The sequence below is a fragment of the Dermacentor variabilis genome, chromosome 2 (genome assembly GCF_050947875.1).
Source record: "Dermacentor variabilis isolate Ectoservices chromosome 2, ASM5094787v1, whole genome shotgun sequence".
Classification (NCBI taxonomy): domain Eukaryota; kingdom Metazoa; phylum Arthropoda; class Arachnida; order Ixodida; family Ixodidae; genus Dermacentor; species Dermacentor variabilis.
This window is the reverse complement of record NC_134569.1, coordinates 273,093,428-273,116,909: the sequence shown is the minus strand read 5'-3', so window position 1 is coordinate 273,116,909 and position 23,482 is coordinate 273,093,428. Positions and strand designations below refer to the sequence as shown.

General features: G+C 46.4%; 1 protein-coding gene across 1 annotated transcript in view; it reads right to left on the bottom strand.

Annotated features, from left to right (window-relative positions):
- LOC142571273 (monocarboxylate transporter 13-like) overlaps positions 1-23,482 on the bottom strand; it is a 682,600-nt gene that overhangs the window by 290,686 nt on the left and 368,432 nt on the right. The window contains exon 5 of the mRNA XM_075679507.1: positions 12,369-12,388. Within this exon, the coding sequence (XP_075535622.1) occupies positions 12,369-12,388 (20 nt within the window). The remainder of the gene's footprint in view (positions 1-12,368; positions 12,389-23,482) is intronic.

The window sequence follows — 23,482 nt, the reverse complement described above, 5'->3', positions numbered from 1 at the left end:
TTATCTTGACTCTCTAGCGGCGTCAGCGGCATCCAGCGGTATCAGTCGGTCGCTGCTAGCGCTGGGGGGATGAAAGGGGGGCGGAGCTGGTTACGAGGCCGACGACAACGCCGACGACGACGCGAAACCCAGGAACGGACGCTAAAGAGCTGCGCTCTAAAAAGAACCAAAACGCCACGTGACCAAATGCCACGTGACTTACCTGAACTCAGATTGGTGGACGCGCCGCGCGACGCGTTTTTTACTACTCCGAGCAGCAGGACGCGGCGGCATGATTTCGTGACGGATCATGCTGGGCACGCGCCAAAATGACGCGCGCGTCCCACCATCCGCGCGTCAATCGCGCCTGAAATCGCGCCATGCGGTTCCGCCTTTACACACCACTGCAGAGTCTAGCCGCCTCAATCCCCATACAATAAGCCAAGGCAACGTCTTTTATTTCTTACCCGGATGCCAAGTAGCTTGAATGCAAGTTGAAAAATAAATTAGTACCCATGTCTCAATTGTTTGCATACTAATTATAATTACATTTCTTTTCTTGACAATGATCTGCATGGCTGTGGGGGCCCTTTTTGGGTGACATACGATCAAAATTCATTTGTGTAGGTTAGCTACTACCTTTGTTTATTTCTACATGTACAAGCATTCCTCAGTGCATGTTTCACAGGTTGCGCAAGGTTAAAAGCACTGAGGTAGCTTTTGTGCGATGCCATTCGATGGCAGTTTTTTAAGTCAGCCATAACTGCTACCCTGGTGATGCACTAAGTTGAAACTTTGCCTCTGTGATCATATGATAATTTTTTTTCTGGTATTTCTTTTCACGCGCATTATCAGTACCTTCATTTCTATTTCTCGTTTTGTATAACATTTTGTGTCCCATCTTTGATTTGTTTGTGAGTTAATAAATATTTAGTTGTGTGTAATGAACTAGATTATGTATTAGTATTTTTTATGCACGCTCATTGTCAGTCATTTCATTCTTTCTTTTGTTTTGCTTCAATGTTTTGTGGTCCCTTCCTGATTTGGCTGCCAAAAGGCGGCGGCCAGTATTAGGTAAATAAAATAAAATGAATTATACATTGAAGTCGAGGTTTTGACGGAAGCCCGTCTGGTCGGGAGGCATCATGAAGAAGGGTAAAAAAAGAAGGACACCGACCACTGAATGAATACAAGAAAAGACGTTTCGGCTCCCCTGACGGGAGCCTTGTTCACAATGAAATCAAGTACGTGCGATACAATGTTTATATGGCTTTGAAATATGATGTAAGCAGCGCGTGTAGATGGGGGGGAGGGTTCCGTCATTCCGGTTGAGGGTGCTATCTGTGATTTGGATTAGGAGGGATTCCAAGTGGTGTCTTGATGTCAAATTTCTCTCTTTTTCTAATATCTTGGCGTTATCCCAATCAATCCTGTGGCCCAAGTCATCTGCATGCTCTGCCAAGGCGTTTGAGGCGACTTTTTTCTTTTTGACATCGTTGATATGCTGCTTCAACCGCTGTTCGAAATTTCCTGTCTCGCCGATATATACGCAGTCGCAGTCTTCACATGGAATCCCGTAGACGATGCCAGGAAACTTAGTCTTTGGAAGCTTGTCTTTCACGTTTACCAGCCGGTGGCGTAATTTTTGGGACGGTACGTGAGCTACCTGAACGTCATAGCCGCGTAGAACGCGGGCTAAGCCCTCGCTCACACCGGGCACATACGGTATGGGGGCGCGTTTTCTTGGGAGCACACAGTCAGGCCTTGGGGGCTGAGACAGATGGCGTTCCACCGAGTTCACAAACGACCTCGGGTAGCCACATGCGGAGAGATTACGGTGAACCTCTTGTAGGTCGGCAGCCCGGCTTTCTGGCGTTGTGCAGATACGCTTGGTTCTGCCGACAAGAGAGGCTACTACCGATCTCTTCTGGTTCATCGGGTGTACTGAATTAAAATGCAGATACGTGCCTGTGTGTGTGCTCTTTCTGTACACGGTAAATGTCAGGCTGCGCCTGTCACGTTTTACGAGGACGTCCAGAAAAGGCAGCTCGCCATCTTTTTCTTCCTCGACTGTGAATTGGATAGACGCTTCAATACTATTTAAATGTGACAAAAATGAAGGAATTTCTTCTCGCTGAATTATGCAGAACACATCGTCTACGTAACGTAGGAAGACTCTGGGCGGCGAGTTGAAAGAGGCGAGTGCTCGACGCTCAAGCCATTCCATAGTTAAATTTGCAGTAGTAACCGAAATGGATGCGCCCATCGGTGTCCCGTGCACTTGCCTGTAGAAGGTGCCTTCAAAAGTGAAGTAGGTGTTCTCCAGGCAAAACAGGAGGAGCCTCTTCAAGTCAGGAACGTCGAAGGGCGCCCTTTCTGGTAGGGTAGGTTCATCGTCCAGAGCGGCGGTGCAAGTTTCCGCGGCGAGTCGAATAGGAACGCTTGTATAAAGCGACACGACGTCGAACGAGACAAGCGCTTCTTGCGGACGAGGCAACGTACAGTCGTCTGAAGAAGGATCCCACGCTGAAGATACAGAGGGAGCTACAGAAGCTTCTTACGGATGTGTTCCGGTTTGTAGATCCAAGGCACAAAGGATTATACTTCTCCCTTCTGTGCACAAACGGTTCGACGCCGGCGCTCTACGGTTTGCCAAAAATACATAAACCTAACGTCCCGATGCGACCAATTGTTGATTTTACTCGCTCTCCGCTTCATAAACTGTCCAAATACCTTCATAAGGTCCTTTCCCCTCTCGTTGGTAGAGGCAGCACGCACGTTCAACATTCTGAAGACTTCATAAACAAGATTCGTGATTTTACTCCCGACGATCAGGAAGCGCTTGTCTCGTTCGACGTCGTGTCGCTTTTTACAAGCGTTCCTATTCGACTCGCCGCGGAAACTTGCACCGCCGCTCTGGACGATGACCCTACCCTACCAGAAAGGACGCCCTTCGACGTGCCTGACTTGAAGAGGCTCCTCCTGTTGTGCCTGGAGAACACCTACTTCACTTTTGAAGGCACCTTCTACAGGCAAGTGCACGGGACACCGATGGGCGCATCCATTTCGGTTACTACTGCAAATTTAACTATGGAATGGCTTGAGCGTCGAGCACTCGCCTCTTTCAACTCGCCGCCCAGAGTCTTCCTACGTTACGTAGACGATGTGTTCTGCATAATTCAGCGAGAAGAAATTCCTTCATTTTTGTCACATTTAAATAGTATTGAAGCGTCTATCCAATTCACAGTCGAGGAAGAAAAAGATGGCGAGCTGCCTTTTCTGGACGTCCTCGTAAAACGTGACAGGCGCAGTCTGACATTTACCGTGTACAGAAAGAGCACACACACAGGCAGGTATCTGCATTTTAATTCAGTACACCCGATGAACCAGAAGAGATCGGTTGTAGCCTCTCTTGTCGGCAGAACCAAGCGTATCTGCACAACGCCACAAAGCCGGGCTGCCGACCTACAAGAGGTTCACCGTAATCTCTCCGCATGTGGCTACCCGAGGTCGCTTGTGAACTCGGTGGAACGCCATCTGTCTCAGCCCCCAAGGCCTGACTGTGTGCTCCCAAGAAAACGCGCCCCCATACCTTATGTGCCCGGTGTGAGCGAGGGCTTAGTCCGCGTTCTACGCGGCTATGACGTTCAGGTAGCTCACGTACCGTCCCAAAAATTACGCCACCGGCTGGTAAACGTGAAAGACAAGCTTCCTAAGACTAAGTTTCCTGGCATCGTCTACGGGATTCCATGTGAAGACTGCGACTGCGTATATATCGGCGAGACATGAAATTTCGAACAGCGGTTGAAGCAGCATATCAACGATGTCAAAAAGAAAAAAGTCGCCTCAAACGCCTTGGCAGAGCATGCAGATGACTTGGGCCACAGGATTGATTGGGATAACGCCAAGATATTAGAAAAAGAGAGAAATTTGACATCAAGACACCACTTGGAATCCCTCCTAATCCAAATCACAGATAGCACCCTCAACCGGAATGACGGAACCCTCCCCCCCCATCTACACGCGCTGCTTACATCATATTTTAAAGCCATATAAACATTGTATCGCACGTACTTGATTTCATTGTGAACAAGGCTCCCATCAGGGGAGCCGAAACGTCTTTTCTTGTATTCATTCAGTGGTCGGTGTCCTTCTTTTTTTACCCTTCTTCATGATGCCTCCCGACCAGACGGGCTTCCGTCAAAACCTCGACTTCATTAACCTTCGCCGGGCGTACGGCCAGCCAGTCATCACCGAGATTCGCCAGTACATTTCAGTGACAAGCAGAGCTTCTGCATTCAAAAATCATCCTAACTTCAACCTGACCTGCAAGTCCCGAGGACTTATTCCACGCTCGCTACGTCTCAACAGGCCTGTACGTTCAAGTTTTGGTTTCAGCGTGGTTGCCAAGGCGGAAAAACTTCTTTTACAAGCCAGGATCTTGGAATGCAGACAGTCCGTGAGGAACCTACAAAATGAAGTTTTCTTCGCGCGCCGTCGCCTTGAGCACCGGGTCCCAGACGAGTTCGCAAGCATTCAACTACACGCAAATTTCAAGGCCAGGCTACAAACCCGTCGTACGCAGGAGACTCACGAAAGAAAACTTGCTAGACTGTCGCCACCCGCTGATGTTTTGCACAGAAACGTTGCCGCGTCCGCCGTGCACAATCTCTCGTCGCACAATCCCAATTCGGCAGAACTCGCAGTCCTGAGCCTGGGCTTGAACTTCAACCTTGGGCCGCAGAAGGATGCAAAAAGGTTGGTCTGTGCGGTAGAAAATGCTGTCAGCCAAATTGAACCTTCAAAGAGGGAGGAGGCACGAACCCGCGCCATAGGCATTCTCTCGCGGCTTCGCGCACACCCTTCCGTCTCCCCGCTTTCAGCGGCAGAAAACAAGGCGATCAAGGACCTTCGCTCAAACCAAAATCTCGTCATCCTCCCGGCTGACAAGGGCAACGCCACGGTGCTACTCAACAGGACTGACTACCGTGACAAGATGTTGTCACTTCTTGCGGACGAGGCAACGTACAGTCGTCTGAAGAAGGATCCCACGCTGAAGATACAGAGGGAGCCACAGAAGCTTCTTACGGATGTGTTCCGGTTTGTAGATCCAAGGCACAAAGGATTATACTTCTCCCTTCTGTGCACAAACGGTTCGGCGCCGGCGCTCTACGGTTTGCCAAAAATACATAAACCTAACGTCCCGATGCGACCAATTGTTGATTTTACTCGCTCTCCGCTTCATAAACTGTCCAAATACCTTCATAAGGTTCTTTCCCCTCTCGTTGGTAGAGGCAGCACGCACGTTCAACATTCTGAAGACTTCATAAACGAGATTCGTGATTTTACTCCCGACGATCAGGAAGCGCTTGTCTCGTTCGACGTCGTGTCGCTTTTTACAAGCGTTCCTATTCGACTCGCCGCGGAAACTTGCACCGCCGCTCTGGACGATGACCCTACCCTACCAGAAAGGACGCCCTTCGACGTTCCTGACTTGAAGAGGCTCCTCCTGTTCTGCCTGGAGAACACCTACTTCAGTTTTGAAGGCACCTTCTACAGGCAAGTGCACGGGACACCGATGGGCGCATCCATTTCGGTTACTACTGCAAATTTAACTATGGAATGGCTTGAGCGTCGAGCACTCGCCTCTTTCAACTCGCCGCCCAGAGTCTTCCTACGTCACGTAGACGATGTGTTCTGCATAATTCAGCGAGAAGAAATTCCTTCATTTTTGTCACATTTAAATAGTATTGAAGCGTCTATCCAATTCACAGTCGAGGAAGAAAAAGATGGCCAGCTGCCTTTTCTGGACGTCCTCGTAAAACGTGACAGGCGCAGTCTGACATTTACCGTGTACAGAAAGAGCACACACACAGGCAGGTATCTGCATTTTAATTCAGTACACCCGATGAACCAGAAGAGATCGGTTGTAGCCTCTCTTGTCGGCAGAACCAAGCGTATCTGCACAACGCCACAAAGCCGGGCTGCCGACCTACAAGAGGTTCACCGTAATCTCTCCGCATGTGGCTACCCGAGGTCGTTTGTGAACTCGGTGGAACGCCATCTGTCTCAGCCCCCAAGGTCTGACTGTGTGCTCCCAAGAAAACGCGCCCCCATACCGTATGTGCCCGGTGTGAGCGAGGGCTTAGCCCGCGTTCTACGCGGCTATGACGTTCAGGTAGCTCACGTACCGTCCCAAAAATTACGCCACCGGCTGGTAAACGTGAAAGACAAGCTTCCAAAGACTAAGTTTCCTGGCATCGTCTACGGGATTCCATGTGAAGACTGCGACTGCGTATATATCGGCGAGACAGGAAATTTCGAACAGCGGTTGAAGCAGCATATCAACGATGTCAAAAAGAAAAAAGTCGCCTCAAACGCCTTGGCAGAGCATGCAGATGACTTGGGCCACAGGATTGATTGGGATAACGCCAAGATATTAGAAAAAGAGAGAAATTTGACATCAAGACATCACTTGGAATTCCTCCTAATCCAAATCACAGATAGCACCCTCAACCGGAATGACGGAACCCTCCCCCCCATCTACACGCGCTGCTTACATCATATTTCAAAGCCATATAAACATTGTATCGCACGTACTTGATTTCATTGTGAACAAGGCTCCCGTCAGGGGAGCCGAAACGTCTTTTCTTGTATTCATTCAGTGGTCGGTGTCCTTCTTTTTTTACCCTTCTTCATGAATTATACATTAAATGACAAATAAATGGTGTTCTGTATTCCTGCAATCGCACATTATTTTTCTACGGGCAACTATCCTTTACAAACCTCAATGCTACAGCAAGTCATTCTCCAGGCTCCAGGGTTTTCTCGAATGTGGTGCTGCCGTATGAGGTCCCCTGCGACAATGCTCAATAGCTTGTCAAAGAGCTGTGGCGTCTTGCGTAAGAACTTGTAGAAAAATCCGTGGTCGTCCTGGCGTATCTGTTGCATCTGTAAAAATTTGTGCATTGTTACCTGGCAGAAGGACCGTGCTTTCGGTTATATGTACCGTGTTTCGGTACATATAACCGAAATTTTCACTGGGGATTGGTTGAAGGTCAATTACATTTCTTTTTATTTACAGGCATGCAGAGACACCCGTAGATGCATGCACAAACTCTACATGCACAGGGGGTGTCCTCAAAAAGCTTCATTGCTGCAAGACAGCCTGAATGAGTAAAGACAGATGAAAGCGATAAACATCTGTCTTGCAACAACAAACCTTTACTTGCTAGTCAGTGCTTGTTTCTCTATCGTAGGTGTGTTGCTAAAACATGTTCACACATCTCTACAGCAGCAATGGCCAACCAACCAGGCCCACAGATATCAACTTTATGAAATTCTTGAATAATACCGCACAAAAGTATGGATACAACACAATGTAAAATTAACAAAAAAGAAGAGCTGAGGGGCTTTGATATGACAACAACAGACAAGGAAACGTAGTAAAGCATAAAGGAAAATAACTGTCGTTTTATTTGTAATGTCGAGATCACAAGGAGAAGGGAAATAAAAGTGAACAAAATATAACCTGCCACTGGTGGGAGCTAAACCCAAAATCAATTGAGCTGAAGGCTATTCCACCGTCAATTTCTTAGAATATTTATGTGTACTAGATTAGTCTTTCGGATTGTTCTTGCACGAGTAACATTGGGTAACACTAACAGGGTGAGATCTATTACATGCACATACAGGCTCAAGAAAGTTTGCAAACATATTCTCCGCAAACATAGTGAAAGCTTCGCTTAAACCAGTAACACCAGCACCTGGGACCTGCAGAATAACCGCAGGCTGATAATTAGGTAAGGACACTGCTGCGCAGGCACAAAAAGAAAAATTAGCAATTACACAGCTGACAATGTCGTCGGTACTATGGTGCATCTATTCCTACAGCACGATGACACTGAATGGATCCCTAAGCAAGCTAGGTAATACTTGAGGGTCTGTGATGAAGCACGGATTTGCACACTGCTGGTAAGCAACAAAATGCAAAATTAAAGCTGTTCATCGCAGTGCCCCAGACACAGGTTAATAAAGCAACATTCAATACTCGGTTAAATACTGACCATTGACTTGCACGCTGCTTTCTAGGATCAGTGCACAGAATCAAAAGAAACTACTTTCATCTTTTGTGTTTTCTTTTTGTGTGTGCATCATTCAAGCCCTTTTCTTTTTATTCGTACTGCTAGTTTGTATGTGATATCCTCTGTACTTCTGTCTTATGCTTTATTGTTAGATTTTTATGTGCTATTTTACTTGTTATTTTGTACCTATATTTCTGCTTTCTCTAATCCCCACGGCAAACCCAAACTGGCTTTGAGGGTACCTAAATAAATAAATATACAGAGCTATCCTAGTACTGCTTGTATGTCCCCTTACCGGATCACATTTAACGAAATATGCGATAATCGGAGCAGCGATGCCGCAAAAATATTTTGTCGCCAATTAGACAAAGCTGAATATAATGCATACTGCGCGTCGATTTACTTGTGTAAGCACAATTTTGAGTCGATTCCCATAAGTGCGGTGCATTGCCATCTATAATACAAGCATGCGGCATCGCCGGTCAACGTGTTAAACGGAAAGCACTAGAATCCCGTGTTTCATTTTTAACACGCCGGTTAAGATGGAAACTTCAAGATCACTTACGGTTTACACTCCACTGAGTAGCGCAGGAACGTCATCTGGTCGAAAAACAGCCAGATGACGTCGTCCTGAACGTCGTCTGGCACGGCGCGGCTCTTTTATTTCCGAAATGCCTTCCCAGCGCCGAAATTTATTCCCCACGGACTTCCATCACTTCTGCAGCGCTGTGATAACGTCATCTGCACAGTTGAAACGCGTTTTAGACATCTGCGAGTCGGCTGATGAGTGGGGCAGCTTATACCAGTGCCACACAGACTTTCAATCACGATCGAGCGCGATCAAATTTCTCGATCAGGATTGGTTCTACGCAGATTGCGCAGTACAGGCAATCGTGATCGCAAAATCCGATCCCGATCGGGCGCGATCGCGATTGAAACTGCTCCGGTATGACGCCCGTATAAAATTCCGAGCACTCACCTGTTGGGCAGCGTTGGGCATGAGGATCTACGCCCACCTCGTCATGTGCTTGTTCTTGTGGCGGTTGTGTTTCGCCTGCTCCCAAAGCGCAGGTCGAGCCTCAACGCAGGCGATCAGCGCTTCGTTGTTGATCGCCTCTTTAGCATCTGTGCTCTATCGACACGAAACCAGTCTCCCGGCGTCTCCGCACGATTCTGAAGCTTCAACAACCTTTCCGAACCGCCGGAAGTGTACATGCGGCCCACGTGACGTCGGTACACAAGCTGCCACTTCCGTCGCGTATGCTCAAACGCTCAAAATGACGCCCAACATCAAGACCTCCTTGACGCGCGCGATTCCTGCGCGTCTGACCTCTCTAGACGCGTAGGTCAGGCGCGTGCGGCCTCGCTTAGGCGCCCGGTCCTGCGGCAAGCGTCGACGTTCTTGATGCAACCGAGCGCACGAGCACGGCAAAAGCCGAGAGCTAACATTGCGCGCAGGCGGGGAATGATAAAAGTGGCGAGAGAGAAGCGGCGCGAGGAGGAATGCGGGGAGGAGGGTGCAGCGCCGCCAAGGTGCGTCCGAATAGGTGGGGATGCTTCGAGCGCACAGTGTTTCAGAACAAATTGTCATCGATATCAGCAAGGGTGGTTAAGAGAGCAGCTGCTGAACCACGACTATGTTTGGAGGGAACATTTGGAAAGAAAAAAGCGTCTTTTTTTTTAATAAAGCGAGAGGTAGTTGGATTCATTCCACAAAAATAAAATTCCTATTCAATTTTCTTTACGCGTGACGAGTAAAAAATAAACAACTACATTCTATTTTATCATTATCAATAAATACCTATTTTTTTTATCGCCCAACGCCCATCGCCGCTATCGCTTGCAAAACCATGCAGCTCTGCAAATGTTCAGAAACGCCTGCTCGTAAAGTTCACGTGTTAGAATATGCCTCCCCCCTCCTTCATACGTTGTGCTGTTTTCCTTGTCGAGATATGTCTGAATTTGGTGACGCGGGTAGCTTCATCGTTTCTCAACCTGTTCAATCTAAAGTAGTTAGTTACGACCGCCAGATAATTGCTTACTTTAGTTGGAACCAGTACTCTAACCTAAAGCTTCCGTCAGCCTCCAAAGAAAGTATGTCCTGTTGAGGGGTGCGATTCTGACACCCATACGGCTGACCTTTTCTTGAATCGTTTTCCGCATTGAAAGCTCGAAACCCACATCAAGTCGAATGGAGGGGCATTTGAGTATACAGCTCTAATGGCTCGCCCCTAAGACAAATTCCGAGCCTTTGAGAACCAAATGACGTCACCTCTCTTTTAACGGAAATGGTGTCACATTGTTTTTTCTTCTGCCGAAAGTGTTCCCTCCTCACACAGATGGCGCTAAGCCCCATGAACTGCTATGAACTGCTAGAGCCCCTTAATAATTTGAAAGGTGCGACCCTCTCCTCCTCGTGGTGCTTTCCTCCTCGATTCTCCTCACCCGCCGGCTGCGCACGGCACGCTTTTTGTCCTGGGCTCCCGCGGACTGGCAGCAGAATTCTATGGAGGCGCGTTATTTTTGGCCAGTTGCGGACCCCAGTGGTGTTGAAAATTTTTACAGATGCTGATAACAGCATGGACAATCCTGAACGCCACGTTTATGAGGAGGTTGGCATTTTCTTAAAGTCGTATGAACAGGCTATACTGATGTAAAAGGAGCTTTGAGGCGAGTTCTATACTCAAGGCAATTTTTCTGCCACATGATGAGATGCTTTACTTTGTGCGCCTGATCTAGTATTGCTTGTGGCACATCTCCTTTGTGTTTGGCTTATTAAGCGAAAGCCTTAGATCTCTGTTTCAAGGTCGCGTTGTGAGCTACAGAAAATATCACGTGACCGAAGGAAGGCCGGAAGCGAACCATAGCATGTGCAGCCGTATAAAGAGATGATTAATGATTAACCAAGTAATGATTAGTGATGAGATTAAGATGAATTCAGGTAATGACGGTGTATTAAGGATAATTAGGGTAGATTAATGTCGATGAAGGTGTATTTGAGCGACTGAAGGTGGATAAAGGTGCATTAGAGAGGATTATGGTGGACTAGAGGGATTAAAGTGAATGAAGAAGGATTAGGGTCGATAAAGGAGGATTAAGGTGCATTAAGGAGGATTAAAGTTGATGAAGGTGTATTTGGGTGCATTGAGAATTATCGCGGATTAATGTGAATTAAGGAGTATTAGGGTGGATTAGGGAGGATTAAAGTGCAATGAGGAGGATCAGGGACCATTAAAGTCAATGAAGGTGAATTAGAGCGCATTACGGACAATTATCGTGGATTAAGGTTAATGAAGGAGGATTAAAGGGACCCGGAACCGATTTTGACGATTTTCTTCAAAGGTACTGAGTCGTTAGAGTAGGTCCTTCAGATCATTAATCGATGCATCTGAGTGCTCTGCGTAAAGCGTGTAATTTATTAAAGGTTTTAAAAATTCACATTACTGCCGATCGCAGCACTCTGCTTGGCGGAATTTTAAGCCGCCCCTGCCCATATGACGCAGATCACCCATATGACGTCAGTGGGGCGAGCTATCTGATTAGCTGACTAGGGCGCGTGATCGATAATTTTACTAACTTTATGGTAAACAAATGATGTTCGTAATAGTTGGAATGTTAGTTAATTTGTTTTTATAGAAAGAAAGTAACATAAAAGGAATACACAAGAAGCAATCTTCAGTATATTAAGCACTTCCGGCAAACAGCAAGTCTCATTTGCTTGTGTTACAACGTGCTCCGTCTTTGACGAGAGCTCCGCCGTCAGTGTAGGTCTGTTTTTTCGCGAGCGCTATGATTCGACATTTTTGCGTTCTGGGCTGCAAACGTAGCGACTGGCAATATGTCAAGCTGCGACATCGTGTCCCTCTTCAAGCCAGTATACGAGCAGACTGCCTGCAGCGCATCAGACTGCCGCTATGCGATCGGCGCCAGGATTTGCGCGATTGCCGCCGTCACTTTACACCGGAAGATTACTGACGCAATAGCGTTTCGCGAGTCCGTTATTAGGGTAAACGCAAGCGCAAGGGGATAAGTCCTGGTCGTGTCCCCTGCGTGTCGTTTCATGGGATGAACAGAAGTGCAGATGTGAATGGTCTGCGCAGTGCAGCCACGTGGTGGCATAGAGCTCAACCACACACAGTAGCAGTAACAAAATTTATTCTTCTTTGCTGCTGGTGTATATTTTTCGCAGGAGTGTAATCGTTAACACCTTGTTTTTGGTAATGTTTAAAATGTTTTACACTTGGTAAGAGCAAATATTAGCTCTTTCTTTGGCTGGTTAAGCTCTGCGCCAACGGGTGGCTGGACCGTGGAGACTGGTTAGGCAGCTCACGTACGTCTACGCTAAAGTTCCTTCATCAGCTTGAGCTTATGCCTCCACCGTTCCGTCGAAATGTTCAGCTAGTGTGTGGTTACCGGATTACCAGACACTTAGCTGCGATCGCTCGGCGAACGGGTTGAGGAAAAAAAGCATGGCTAGGAAGGAGGGTAACTTGTAATCGCCTGTAGCTCCATTAATACGTAGAGCATCACTTAAATTCTCGTGCAAATGTTCTACTTAAGCTGTACCTTACGCGCCTACAAAATTTCTCCGAACCATTTCAGGGGCCTTTTAAGGTCGATGAGAGGATGAAGGGTGGATTATGGTGAATTAAGATGTATTTAAGGTACATTAAGGTGGGTGACGCATTAGCTGGATTAAAGTTTATTACAGTAGGCTTTACAAATTTAATGCTCTGTCACCAACTTTAATCCACCATAATCCTCTCTAATTTTTGTTCATGCACCTTAATCCTTCATAATGCACCCGAATCCACCCTAATCGGTCTTAATACTCCTTCATCAAGCCCAATTCCCCTTAATCCACCCTAGTGCTCCTTCATACCCCTTAATCCTCTTTCATCCACCGTAATCCTTATTTATGCACGTTAATCCCGCTTAATTCATCCTAATAAACGTTAATACACCCTAGTCCGCCTTCATAAACCATAATCCACTTTATCTACCATATTCTATCCTAATCGGTCTTAATCATCCTTTATCAACTCTAGTTTAACTTAATGTACCCAATGGACCTTAATACTCCTGCACCCACTTTAATCCTCCCTAATCCTTGTTCATGTACCCTAATCACCCTAACCTGTCTTAATACTTCACCAACCCTAATTCACCTTAATCCACCCTAATCCGCCTTATTCCTCTTCATCCACCTTAATCCTCTTTTATACACCTTAATCGTTATGCATGCACTTTAATTCTCCTTAATACGCTCGAATCCTCCTTAATTCAATCACTAATTAATCATTAGTTAATCTGACTAATCATTCTCTTATGCTCGAGTGGACATGCTTTGGGTCGCCTTTGGCCTTCCTTAGGTCAGGTGATATTTTCTGTTCATAGCGCCACCGTGAAAGATAGAGGTCTAAAGGCTTTCGCCGCAAAACTTAAAAAAAAACGCTATATGTACTAGCTAGCGCTCATCACCTCCAATACCACAGGTATACTGGCCACTAATTTTTTCAGGGCTTGCATTCATTGTATCTGACTTTCGCACAGATCGACGTAAGCTAGAAATAATAGCTTCTCTATAAGGCGCCATTTCAATTTTCAGTAAAACAGGCAACGGAATCTAACAATCGCGAGAGGTGCGATCGAGAGGCTGTATCTTCGCACATATTTGTTCACAACGGAAATCAGAATCTATAGTACTGGGTTTCCGACTGAATAACAGTTGGCGACGTGCGAAGTGGAGCGGCCGCAGAATATTAAGCATACTGAGGACAACCGCATTTTTATGCAACGCACAAATTGCCGCAACAAGAACGCTGGTGAGCAGGCCGGAAGAATGAAAAAAATGCAGCATTATGGGATACTTTGCTAAGAGCAATAAAGATGCCTCAGCTCGCAAGCAACGCTGTTCCTTGTAGGAACGAAGTTCTTTCGGTCAATGTCATGCAGCCACTGCTTCCTGCGCAAGCCGTCACGCTTTCCTTGTGGTTTCATAAAAACAGCACAACCATCTTCAGGCTTCTTGCTGCAGTTATATGCGCAACAGCACGGCATAGAACTAGGACATAGAGCCGGAAACGCAGCGTACAACGTTCGCTCCGCCGACCTAAAGCGCCTAGCCAGCCTAGCTGAGGAGAAAAATGGCGCAAACTAAAAAGAAAAACACAAGTAAAACGCAAGATCCGTGGGTTTCCAAGGGCAACGGCAGGGCGACCAATCGTCGTGCAGAAAAACGGGGACAAAACTGGTTGGCGCGGGGGAGGGGGGGACGCTCAAGGGGCGAGGAGGAGGCGAGGATGTCGCGCGGCGGCGGCAGAGTTCAAAGAGCGGCCTTACTTTCAGATTATCGAGGGACTTTATCAACCGCTGATTAACCGACATGTTTTAAACGTATGGGTTTCTATGGAAGCTTCGCTACCAGGTACCCTGGTGCCACCATGAGGCAGAAAGCGGATGGCATGGCGAAAGCACGAGAAGCGTAGTGCGGTGGCTACGAGATGGTGCCAGAGTATCGGAGGTCGGCGACTTGCATGAATCGCGCGTCGCGCACGCGCTGGACCCACACGCCGGCTCTCGCGATCAAAAAAAGCGAGGCACCACATGGCGCTCCGTTTTCGACGTCCCGCACGAGACCGATTGTCCACACCAGGTATTGGAGGAGTTATATATCGCTAAATGAAAACGCGCACAGAACTTCACTCAAATTTCGCTATAAGCAGTATCGAGTTCGTCGGTGAAATTTTTTACAGCGAAGCTGCCTATGGCGGCCGTCACGTCGACAGAAAACTCAGTGGGCCGATCCCGGCGGCAGTTCAGGGCCGGGAGCAATGGGTCACAGATCCGTAAGGCAGAGGTGTAAATGAACATACAGCACAGCTTTCCTATGAATAGGATATGCACAAATAAAAACAGCCGCAAAACCACATAATTGATGACGAGGCGCGTGCACTTCCGCCTTGCCCAACGTGCGTTGCCGCAATCCCTCGCCGGTGGTCCTTCGCGGATACTTTAATGTAAACATCTCAAAAACCGGAAGCAAATCACTGGTTCACTCACTTCGAGGAAGACTCTGGCCTCGGTTACTTGACCGATCCCATTCGACCAACAACCGTATGCGGGTAATGCATCGAGTTAACTTTGGCCGAAAATATTCTCAAGAACGGAAAACGTCTGTCCGTGTCATTGCGATCACGAAGCAATTATGCGGTTTTTTGAAGTAGTTGATAGATTAAATGTTATCTGAACTGCAGTGAATTATATGTTTGGGTGGTATATCATTTTGAAAAGCAGTGTGCCTAATGGGCGCACATTATGGGATCGGTGTCTGCTAACAAGTTGACCTACACCTCAGGCGCTACGTATCTAGAGTTTCGCTGACTAACCATTTTCACAAGAGTGGATTGGCGGAGTTCCTTTTTTCGTTTTTTTTTTGTGTGAGTCCGAGTATAAGCGCTACTGAGCATGACTGCTATTGATTCTGTTTTTAAGTAAATATGACTTGGCCTCATTTCGGTTACTGAGTGAATTAGATATATTTATGATCTCTTGATGCAAATGGCTATCCTACCATGGCTACTAAATGGAGCAAGTTATTAGAAGATTTTCTTTTTTTTAATGATCCCTTACCATTGCTTGCTGGAAAGAGAAGCAATACAGAGACACCTATCATTAACGTGCATTTCACACGCCGTTGATAAATGACTCTGCCGATGCCGTCACTAAAGTCTCCAAGTTTTTACAGGGTCAAAGAAGCATGCAAAGCGATTTGAAGCGCGAGGAACATACAGCAACACATTCATCCTCTAGGCATTGGATATCTATACTATTAGGAAAATTGTTAGTTGGCTACCTGCTTCTCTTTACAAAGCTGATAAACTTTGTACATTGTGTACATAAATATATTGTGCATGTGCATGGTGTTCACATTCTAAATTTAAGAAAACGTAAAAGTGAAAAATACGGATGAGGTAGCCGCCGCTGGGGCTTCTAATGCGCTGGTCCTCCAATTGCCAGGATTTACAGAAATAAAGCGAGAGTGTGAATTCAGAGCTGCGCACGTTCGCCCAAACAATGATGCAGTATGCTTTTAGCCTCAATAAGTTTTGATAATGTGGGTAACAGACCTCTCGTAATGACACTTTAGGTGGGGGGTGGGTGTAAGCTTCGGCATCGCCGCTTGCAGAAGTACTGGCCTCCCGTGGAAAGCTTTGGAGGGGGCTCAGGCTCCTGAGCCAGCTCACTCCCCCACGCGCAGTCGGTGCCTATGCCCTGCGCCAAGGACTCCATTCCAGGAAGTCGGCGTCGACCTTCTTGACCCACGGTCCTCTGACCGAAATCGTTGGATTGTCGAGTGCACCGACCTCTTGACACACTACTGTGAGCCGGCTCCACTGCCTTAAGCTGCCTTTTCTTGCTACACTTTATCATTTTCCTACATGGGCCCTCCAAAAATTGTTATTAGCAATCGTGGGTGACAGTTTTCGGCAGACGCGGTCGAAGAGATATGTCGTCTAGGTCGGTCAAGTTTTCGGCATTCTATGCCGCACCATCCACAAATGGCCTTCCGGAACGCTCCATCAAAACTCTCACGAACATGTTGTCCATGTACTTCTCAACAGATCACAAGAACTGGGAGAGCGTTATACCTTTCGCTACTCACGCATTTAACACCACCCAGCACTCAACTACTGGCTACAGCCCACTCTTTCTTCTTTACGCTCGGCCGCAACGTAGCCTTGATACGATTTTCCCATTTAAGAACCACGGTGATATGTATAACTGAGACCAACTGACGTCTGTCACGCAGAAGCCCGACGCCTGGCTTAAAAGCGTAGCTGTCTGGGCAAGTTGGTATCTCATAACTTTTTAGGCTTGTAGTTCAGCTCAGAACAAGCAAAAAGGAAGGTGGAAGGGGTAATGACCCTGTTCTCCGTTCCTTTTCATTACCCCTTCCACTTTCCTTTTTGCTAATTCTGAGCGGCGCGACAAGCCTAAAAAACACGCCTGGCTTATTTGCGCACTCTTGCTTCACAAGATCGCTGCAAGCCAAAGTTGCGACCACCGACGCCGACATGTAACAGCTGACTTAATGTGGATGTGGACGCCAACAAGAGAGTGAGGGTTGTGGGAAAAACTACTGGCGCACTATGTTAGAACTTATGTTGTTCTGAACCGCATAGGTGAACTGATTTACCGTACATTGCGCCTCCATTCAAATCGCTGACGCTCTTCGAATAATGAAGTGACTGATACTGCCCGCTTGAAGCCCTTTAATTCTTGAGAGACTATTTGACTGGCCCAGTGGGTTTTGCATGCGCGGGGGGATGTGTTGCAAGTTTGACAAACTTGCATGATTTGGGTATGTGCCAGAAGCTTTAGTGGGCCACGGGATAGTAGAGGGTAGAGAAAAGAAGACGTTTGCCTAGCGATTGCTTAACCTCGGCTGGCGCTTAAGTGCATTGATTACGTCGTGTCTCAATAAACTCTCTTCACTGACAGTAGCCCGTAACAATATAATTTACCGAAGGGACCGGAATTTGCCAACCAAGTTTGAGTTTCACTTACACAGTACCCTTAAGCTACCCCTAAGCTTCACCAAATAATTTCAAGGTTCTTTGTTTACATCACCGAGGACAACGGGAGAAACGATTGTGATCCTCATATAACCCATGAAATTAGGAAGAACTGAGTGCTGCGAAGCTATTCATTTTGGCGGCCCCAGTAGTTGGGAATACGAGGCCTATTTGCGGCTAATGAACTTTGCGATTGGTTGTGCGGGCGTGTCTAGCAGTAAAAAACTCGTTGGCGTTTTTTTACCGTGTGTGTTTCTTTGGAACAATGCAGTCTATTAACCCACTGCGTGGCACTTCTATTTCTGTCCTAATAATTTCTTCGTTTATCGAAGCATGGCAGTCATTCCGCAAGGCAGCAGTTTCCCTGCATCTCTTTCGAGAGCACTGGCATAGCGCAAGCTTACGCAACAAATTATTCGAATGCTTTGGTTTTAGGGGGTTAGCCAGCACAACCAACCGAGAAAATCTGCGTTTTTGATGCTGTCTGTATTTCTACCTTCAAGCTTTCCCGGGGCCTCAAGAAATTGCGACATTTTTCAATTAGGCTATTCGCGAACATTAACTGCTTGCTAAGAGCACTTAGCTTTATTGTGCTTTTAATTCTGAAGATCGTGATTAAGCCAGGATCGTTAATCTTTCTCCACGAATCACATCCAATGTGGCCACCCTTTCCAGCAAATGTGAACGCGGTGTTACCTAGTTCTAATAGGACTCCGAAAACATTGCGATATTTCGGTGCCTTGGTATCTATTTAAATGCTATAACGTGATTCTTTGCGCTTGATCTTGCGCACTTGTTGAGCGCTTCGTGCAATAAACTCAACGCATTTTGTCTACGGTGCGCCCAGTATACTGAGACAGACATCTCCGTGCCTCACATTCCGCATGAAACTATGAAAGTATATAGCAATTACTTTCAAAGCGCGTAATTAACTAGATGCAATCTACCTTTCCTTCAACTTTTTCTCCTAGCAACGTAGTTCGGTCAGCTTCTAACCTTATCAAATAACGCCTCCAGTCAAGGAGAGAGCAATGGTTTAGCTATTTTCATGTAACTGCCACGCTTTATAACTTACAAAGAGATCACCCCTCACAGGCCACAATTTATATAATTCTAATTTCGACGAATTGCCCACTTCTTTCAGCCCACGAATATTTGCAAATTCACAAGGCTATTTTTATAGCACGCAAATAAAAGGCGCATTCTCTTGTTCATCATCACTGCGCCAGGATATTAATCTTTCATTACAGCATCCATTGCGTGCTATACACCAAACCCCTTTCCTAAACGTGTGCTATATAGCTGAAGATACACAGCGTACACCAGTAAATGAAGCCTTTTTGCAAAACCATACAAAAACTATTTTCGGTTAAATCATGTTTCGAGCATACGTAGTCAGTGATCTGGGTCCTAATTTTCTTTTGCATTCTTTATTAACCACCATCAGTAAAAATACCAGTCAAATAGTCTGCTAAGCATTATGCTGTTTGTTGACGATGTCTTTGTGTGCAGTTTTGTTTTCCTGTGTGCCAAAATAAGAACGCTTATTGTATGCTGTTTTTGAGAGCATAAAAAACAATACGAAGCTCTGAACCAAGAACAGACATCATGACATCATTTTATGTTCTGGAAGGGCATCCATTAGAGTGTCCAAATCGGACAAATTTCATATATCAATTCATATGTGATATGAATATGTTCCATTCGTTACAAGGGTTTTGCAAAAACCTTAATGAGATATTAGTGGTGCATTTTAGAGACATGTATATAAATCGAATTTCGTCCGGCTTAGATGTACTAGAGGCAGTTCACAGAATTGTGCCAATTTTTTATTGCTGAGTGACAGAGTTTTAAAATTGATAGCTTTTTTCCTGAGAACTTGTGAATTTCAACAATATTTAATAAAGATAGACTGACTGAATCAATGATTCACTGCGAAGAGTCACCAGATTTTAATTTTTCCTGTTAAATGCAACAAACTTCAATAATTTAGGTTCAGTGGATGCCGAGAAACAAGCTTTCATCTTTTCAACGTATTTAGATAAGATCACCCGATCTGCAGCTTCATATTGAGTGCTGTTTTTAGTTTTCCCTGTACAATTTAAACATTTTCCTTTTCGCCTTCAATGCGTCTCTTACAATGGGCATCGTGAAATGCACTTTTTTCAGCCAATACATGTTGCTCAAGATGTGATGCGCACTGCTTATTTCTGTCATGCCCTGAATTCTACCACTTTTCTAATATATAGATGTATGCCACATCTTTATTTCTTCCCGACACATGGTTATGCACTACATGAAGTACTATTTTTCTCGCGAGATATAGTATTATGTGAAACACTGGCCTTTACTTCGAGTTGTTGACAAATTCGACTTCGTTGTGCCATCTGCTAGCCACTTGGTTAGCTCAGATGGTAGAGCGGCTGCCCTGGAAAGGCGGTGGTCCCGGGTTCGAGTCCCGGACCAGGACGAATTTTTCTTCAACTGGCAAGTTTTCTTTCGAGGAATCCGTATAGGTTTTCTTTGTAGCAATTGCTCCGAACGGGTGGATGTCTGATTTTCCCTTCATTAATTACTTCTCCCCAGCTTGCGCGTTTCCGCAGAACTATTACGTGATGTAGTGCTTATGGTACGGGATGCGCAATACTTATGTTTCCGTGCTCTGAATGCTGCTTTTTCTAGTTGTAAATCTATGTCACTGTAAATGTGCCTTTTTTTCTGCAAGCCATCTTACAAACTTCGTGAAATGCTTTCGTTTTCTTCCCAACTAAGTTTTTCCAACGACATGGTCCGGGTGGTATAATGACCGAGTTTGTTATTTATCGTCAGCGGTTTTATTTATAAAGTTAATGTTGTTTCTTCGATTTCGGGCTATACTCACACTTTATTCACTATTTATTTGATCGCGCCATTTCCTTATGTTTGTGAACTTTGTATTGCTTCTATTCTTCTGTTCTATAGTCAAGCAATTATGCCCCTTCGTATTATGCCCTGTTTCGGGCTTACAACTGTGTATAAAAGTAAATAAAATAAATGATACTAACCTTCTTTCAAATGACACAATAATCTCAAAGAAGTTTTCTAATAATCTCAAAAAGGGTTTTTCCTTGTGTAAACAATAACATGAAGACAGGTTTCGGATGGGTGTCAGCTCTGTGTGCTTAAGAGCCTGGCGTACGCAACGCGTGAGCAGTGATTTTTTTCATGCGAGCCGTGCACTGAGAGCAAGACGCATTCCAAGGCCGGCTGGGTGGCTGGGTATATACAGAACGAAGTGTGGCCCACAATGAGTGAAAAAGAATGGCTTTGCTCTCAAGTGAGCTTTTATTAGGAAAGCCAATCCCTACATGCACATCCCTACATGCAAGGTGATCAAAATCAGAGTGACTTCGCAAACCAATTTCACTTTGATTTAACGATATCAACGAAGTACTGAAGCACCCAGTGACGTGTTATACGATAAAACAAAGACTCCGATAATTCGCTAGACGTCGTATCGCGGCGTTCATGCTCCCTTGATCTTTCATTGATACACCTGCCGCTTTTACTTATGTTTTCCGCGTGTCCAGGAAATCAAAGAAACAACACCAGTAGCCCAATCAACAAAGCGTACATGCTTTGTTTCACAATATACCTTGGTAGAAACACATTTCTTTTTGCACAAGTACGGGAGCTTGCAAGGCGCGGAAAATACAAGAGACACACCATGACACGATGCAACACTCAAGTTGTGAAAAAGAGCCCCGATGCGACCGCATGTCTATTCTTCGATGCTTCTTTTAGAGTGAATCTCTTAGGCATGCGTTCATTCGGCGAGCGTCGGCGTAACCGAGCGAACGAGCGCCGCCGAGAAGTTCCGTGTCGATGGAAGGGCTACGCTTGTCCGCGGCGTGAGTTCGCGGAGCAAGCGTGTGTGACGGTGATCACTACTTCTGCAAGGGGTCATGGAGAGTGGCCATGATTAAGGCTCGATGTTAGGCTCCCTTGCGTGCTGTCGCCGCTGACACTGGTGGCGCGACTTCCCTGCGACGAAGGGCTGCTCTCGTCGTTGTTGGGGCGAAAGCCTCAGAAGAAAAGCGTGTACTGGCGCAAGACGGGCTGTGCGGTGGCTACGACATGGCTCCAGAGTAGCGCACGCGTCGCTTCCATAGAAACGAAGTGGTGCACGAGCGGAGGTCGCTCTTCGGCGGGTGCTGTGAACCGCACCGACGCGTCACCCACGCCGTACCTCTTGTGATCTCCTGATTGGCGAGGCAGGCGTGTCACACTTGACTACACTTGGTCGGTGCCGCACGAGGCAGATTGTCAGCTAGTCAGTATATATAGCGAGAGGAAAACTCGTACAGTGCTGCGCTTAAATTTCGCATTAGGGAGTATCCAAATCGTCAGTGAATTTTTCCTTCAAACAACACGGCACTGAGTGCGTCAGTACTCCGCTGATATCTTTATATCGAAGTGAATTTGATTTCCTGAAGTAACTATTCTTCTGATAAACTTGCGTTCTGTTGAGGTCATGGTGTACGAACTCTTGTAATAAAGCTTTTGTTGAGAATGTAATGCTCGGTCCTTTCGCTTTTAGTTATTCCTAATGTTTTGCGCTGCTTTCCGTTAATGTGCTAAGAACATACAAGACTTCGTGGGAAGAGTAGGTTTATTACTTTTCAGAGGAAATGTGGCTATCATAACCGAAAGAAAATGACGCCGACGAAGTGTTCACGGGCTCTCTCGCCATTGGACAACTCATATGCGTTATCTCACCAAATCAGCGATGTATTGTTCCGTCGTTGCATGATTGGGCCGCGTATAGCGAGCACGCGGTGAAAAGCTCCGTGGCAAGATACGCGCCTAATCCGCGGGAGACGGATTAGGCGCGTATCTCGACGGATAATCCGCGGTAGACGGCTGACAGTGTCCAACGTCGGCGGTCAAAGCTCCAGAGAACATGGCCGTCCGTGGAGCTGCCCTCCCGACCGTTTGCCAAGGAATTTGCCAGCACGAGCATTGCAGCTAGGAGCACGCTGGGCCTGCTGTCCAACCTTTTGCAGCGACGATTGCGTATCGCGGGCAAGACTTGGTTCACCGGAGCACCGTTCGTGGCTAATGGCCGCACGTGCGCCGAGAGCTCGTCGACTGCTGGGTGGGTGGCGGGGGGGGGGGGGGGGGTGAGGCTGGCTGAATATTTTTGCAAAGTGCACTACGGGTGCAGGCTGAGCATTCGTCCCCAGTTGTGAAGAGCCTTTCTTACCTTCCAACATCTAGGCGCGTTCTACGCCATGGCGTTATCACCCCTGACATCACAACCTCTCGTTTTCTGTCCACGCTACCGTCAGCCGTTTTGAACTGTTTGTTTCTCGGACTCACGACAACCTTAGTTCTTCTGGCTTAGTATGTGCGTCGTGTCAAGTGTCTTTAGGGTCTGTGCGCTTCTAGTTTGGTTTTTGTAGTTTGAATATTTAAATAACTGTGGTTTGTGCTTTCATCCGGCGTTCAACTACTTTCCTTGCGTCCTTTCCTCATAGCGCCGTACGACAACCAAGTGAAACGAAAGTCCCAGGACTTCTTTGCCATGGCTAATAAGGTGGTCTGCTAAAGGTGGATTGCAGCATGAAATTCAGTCGTTTACGGGTTAAGGCTACAAGTTTGCATTTTTTTGTCCATAGGAACGTTAACAATGAGGAGCACTAGCTGTAATGCGGTCGTGGTACTTCCAAAGAGGGGGGATCGGTCGATGAGTGAATTTAACGGTAAAATCAGAACTCATGGGTGAGGAGCTGAATAAATTATGTAGGAGTATGAATATTAGCAATAACAGTGGTCCTGTGGACGCTACTTGGGGAGCAC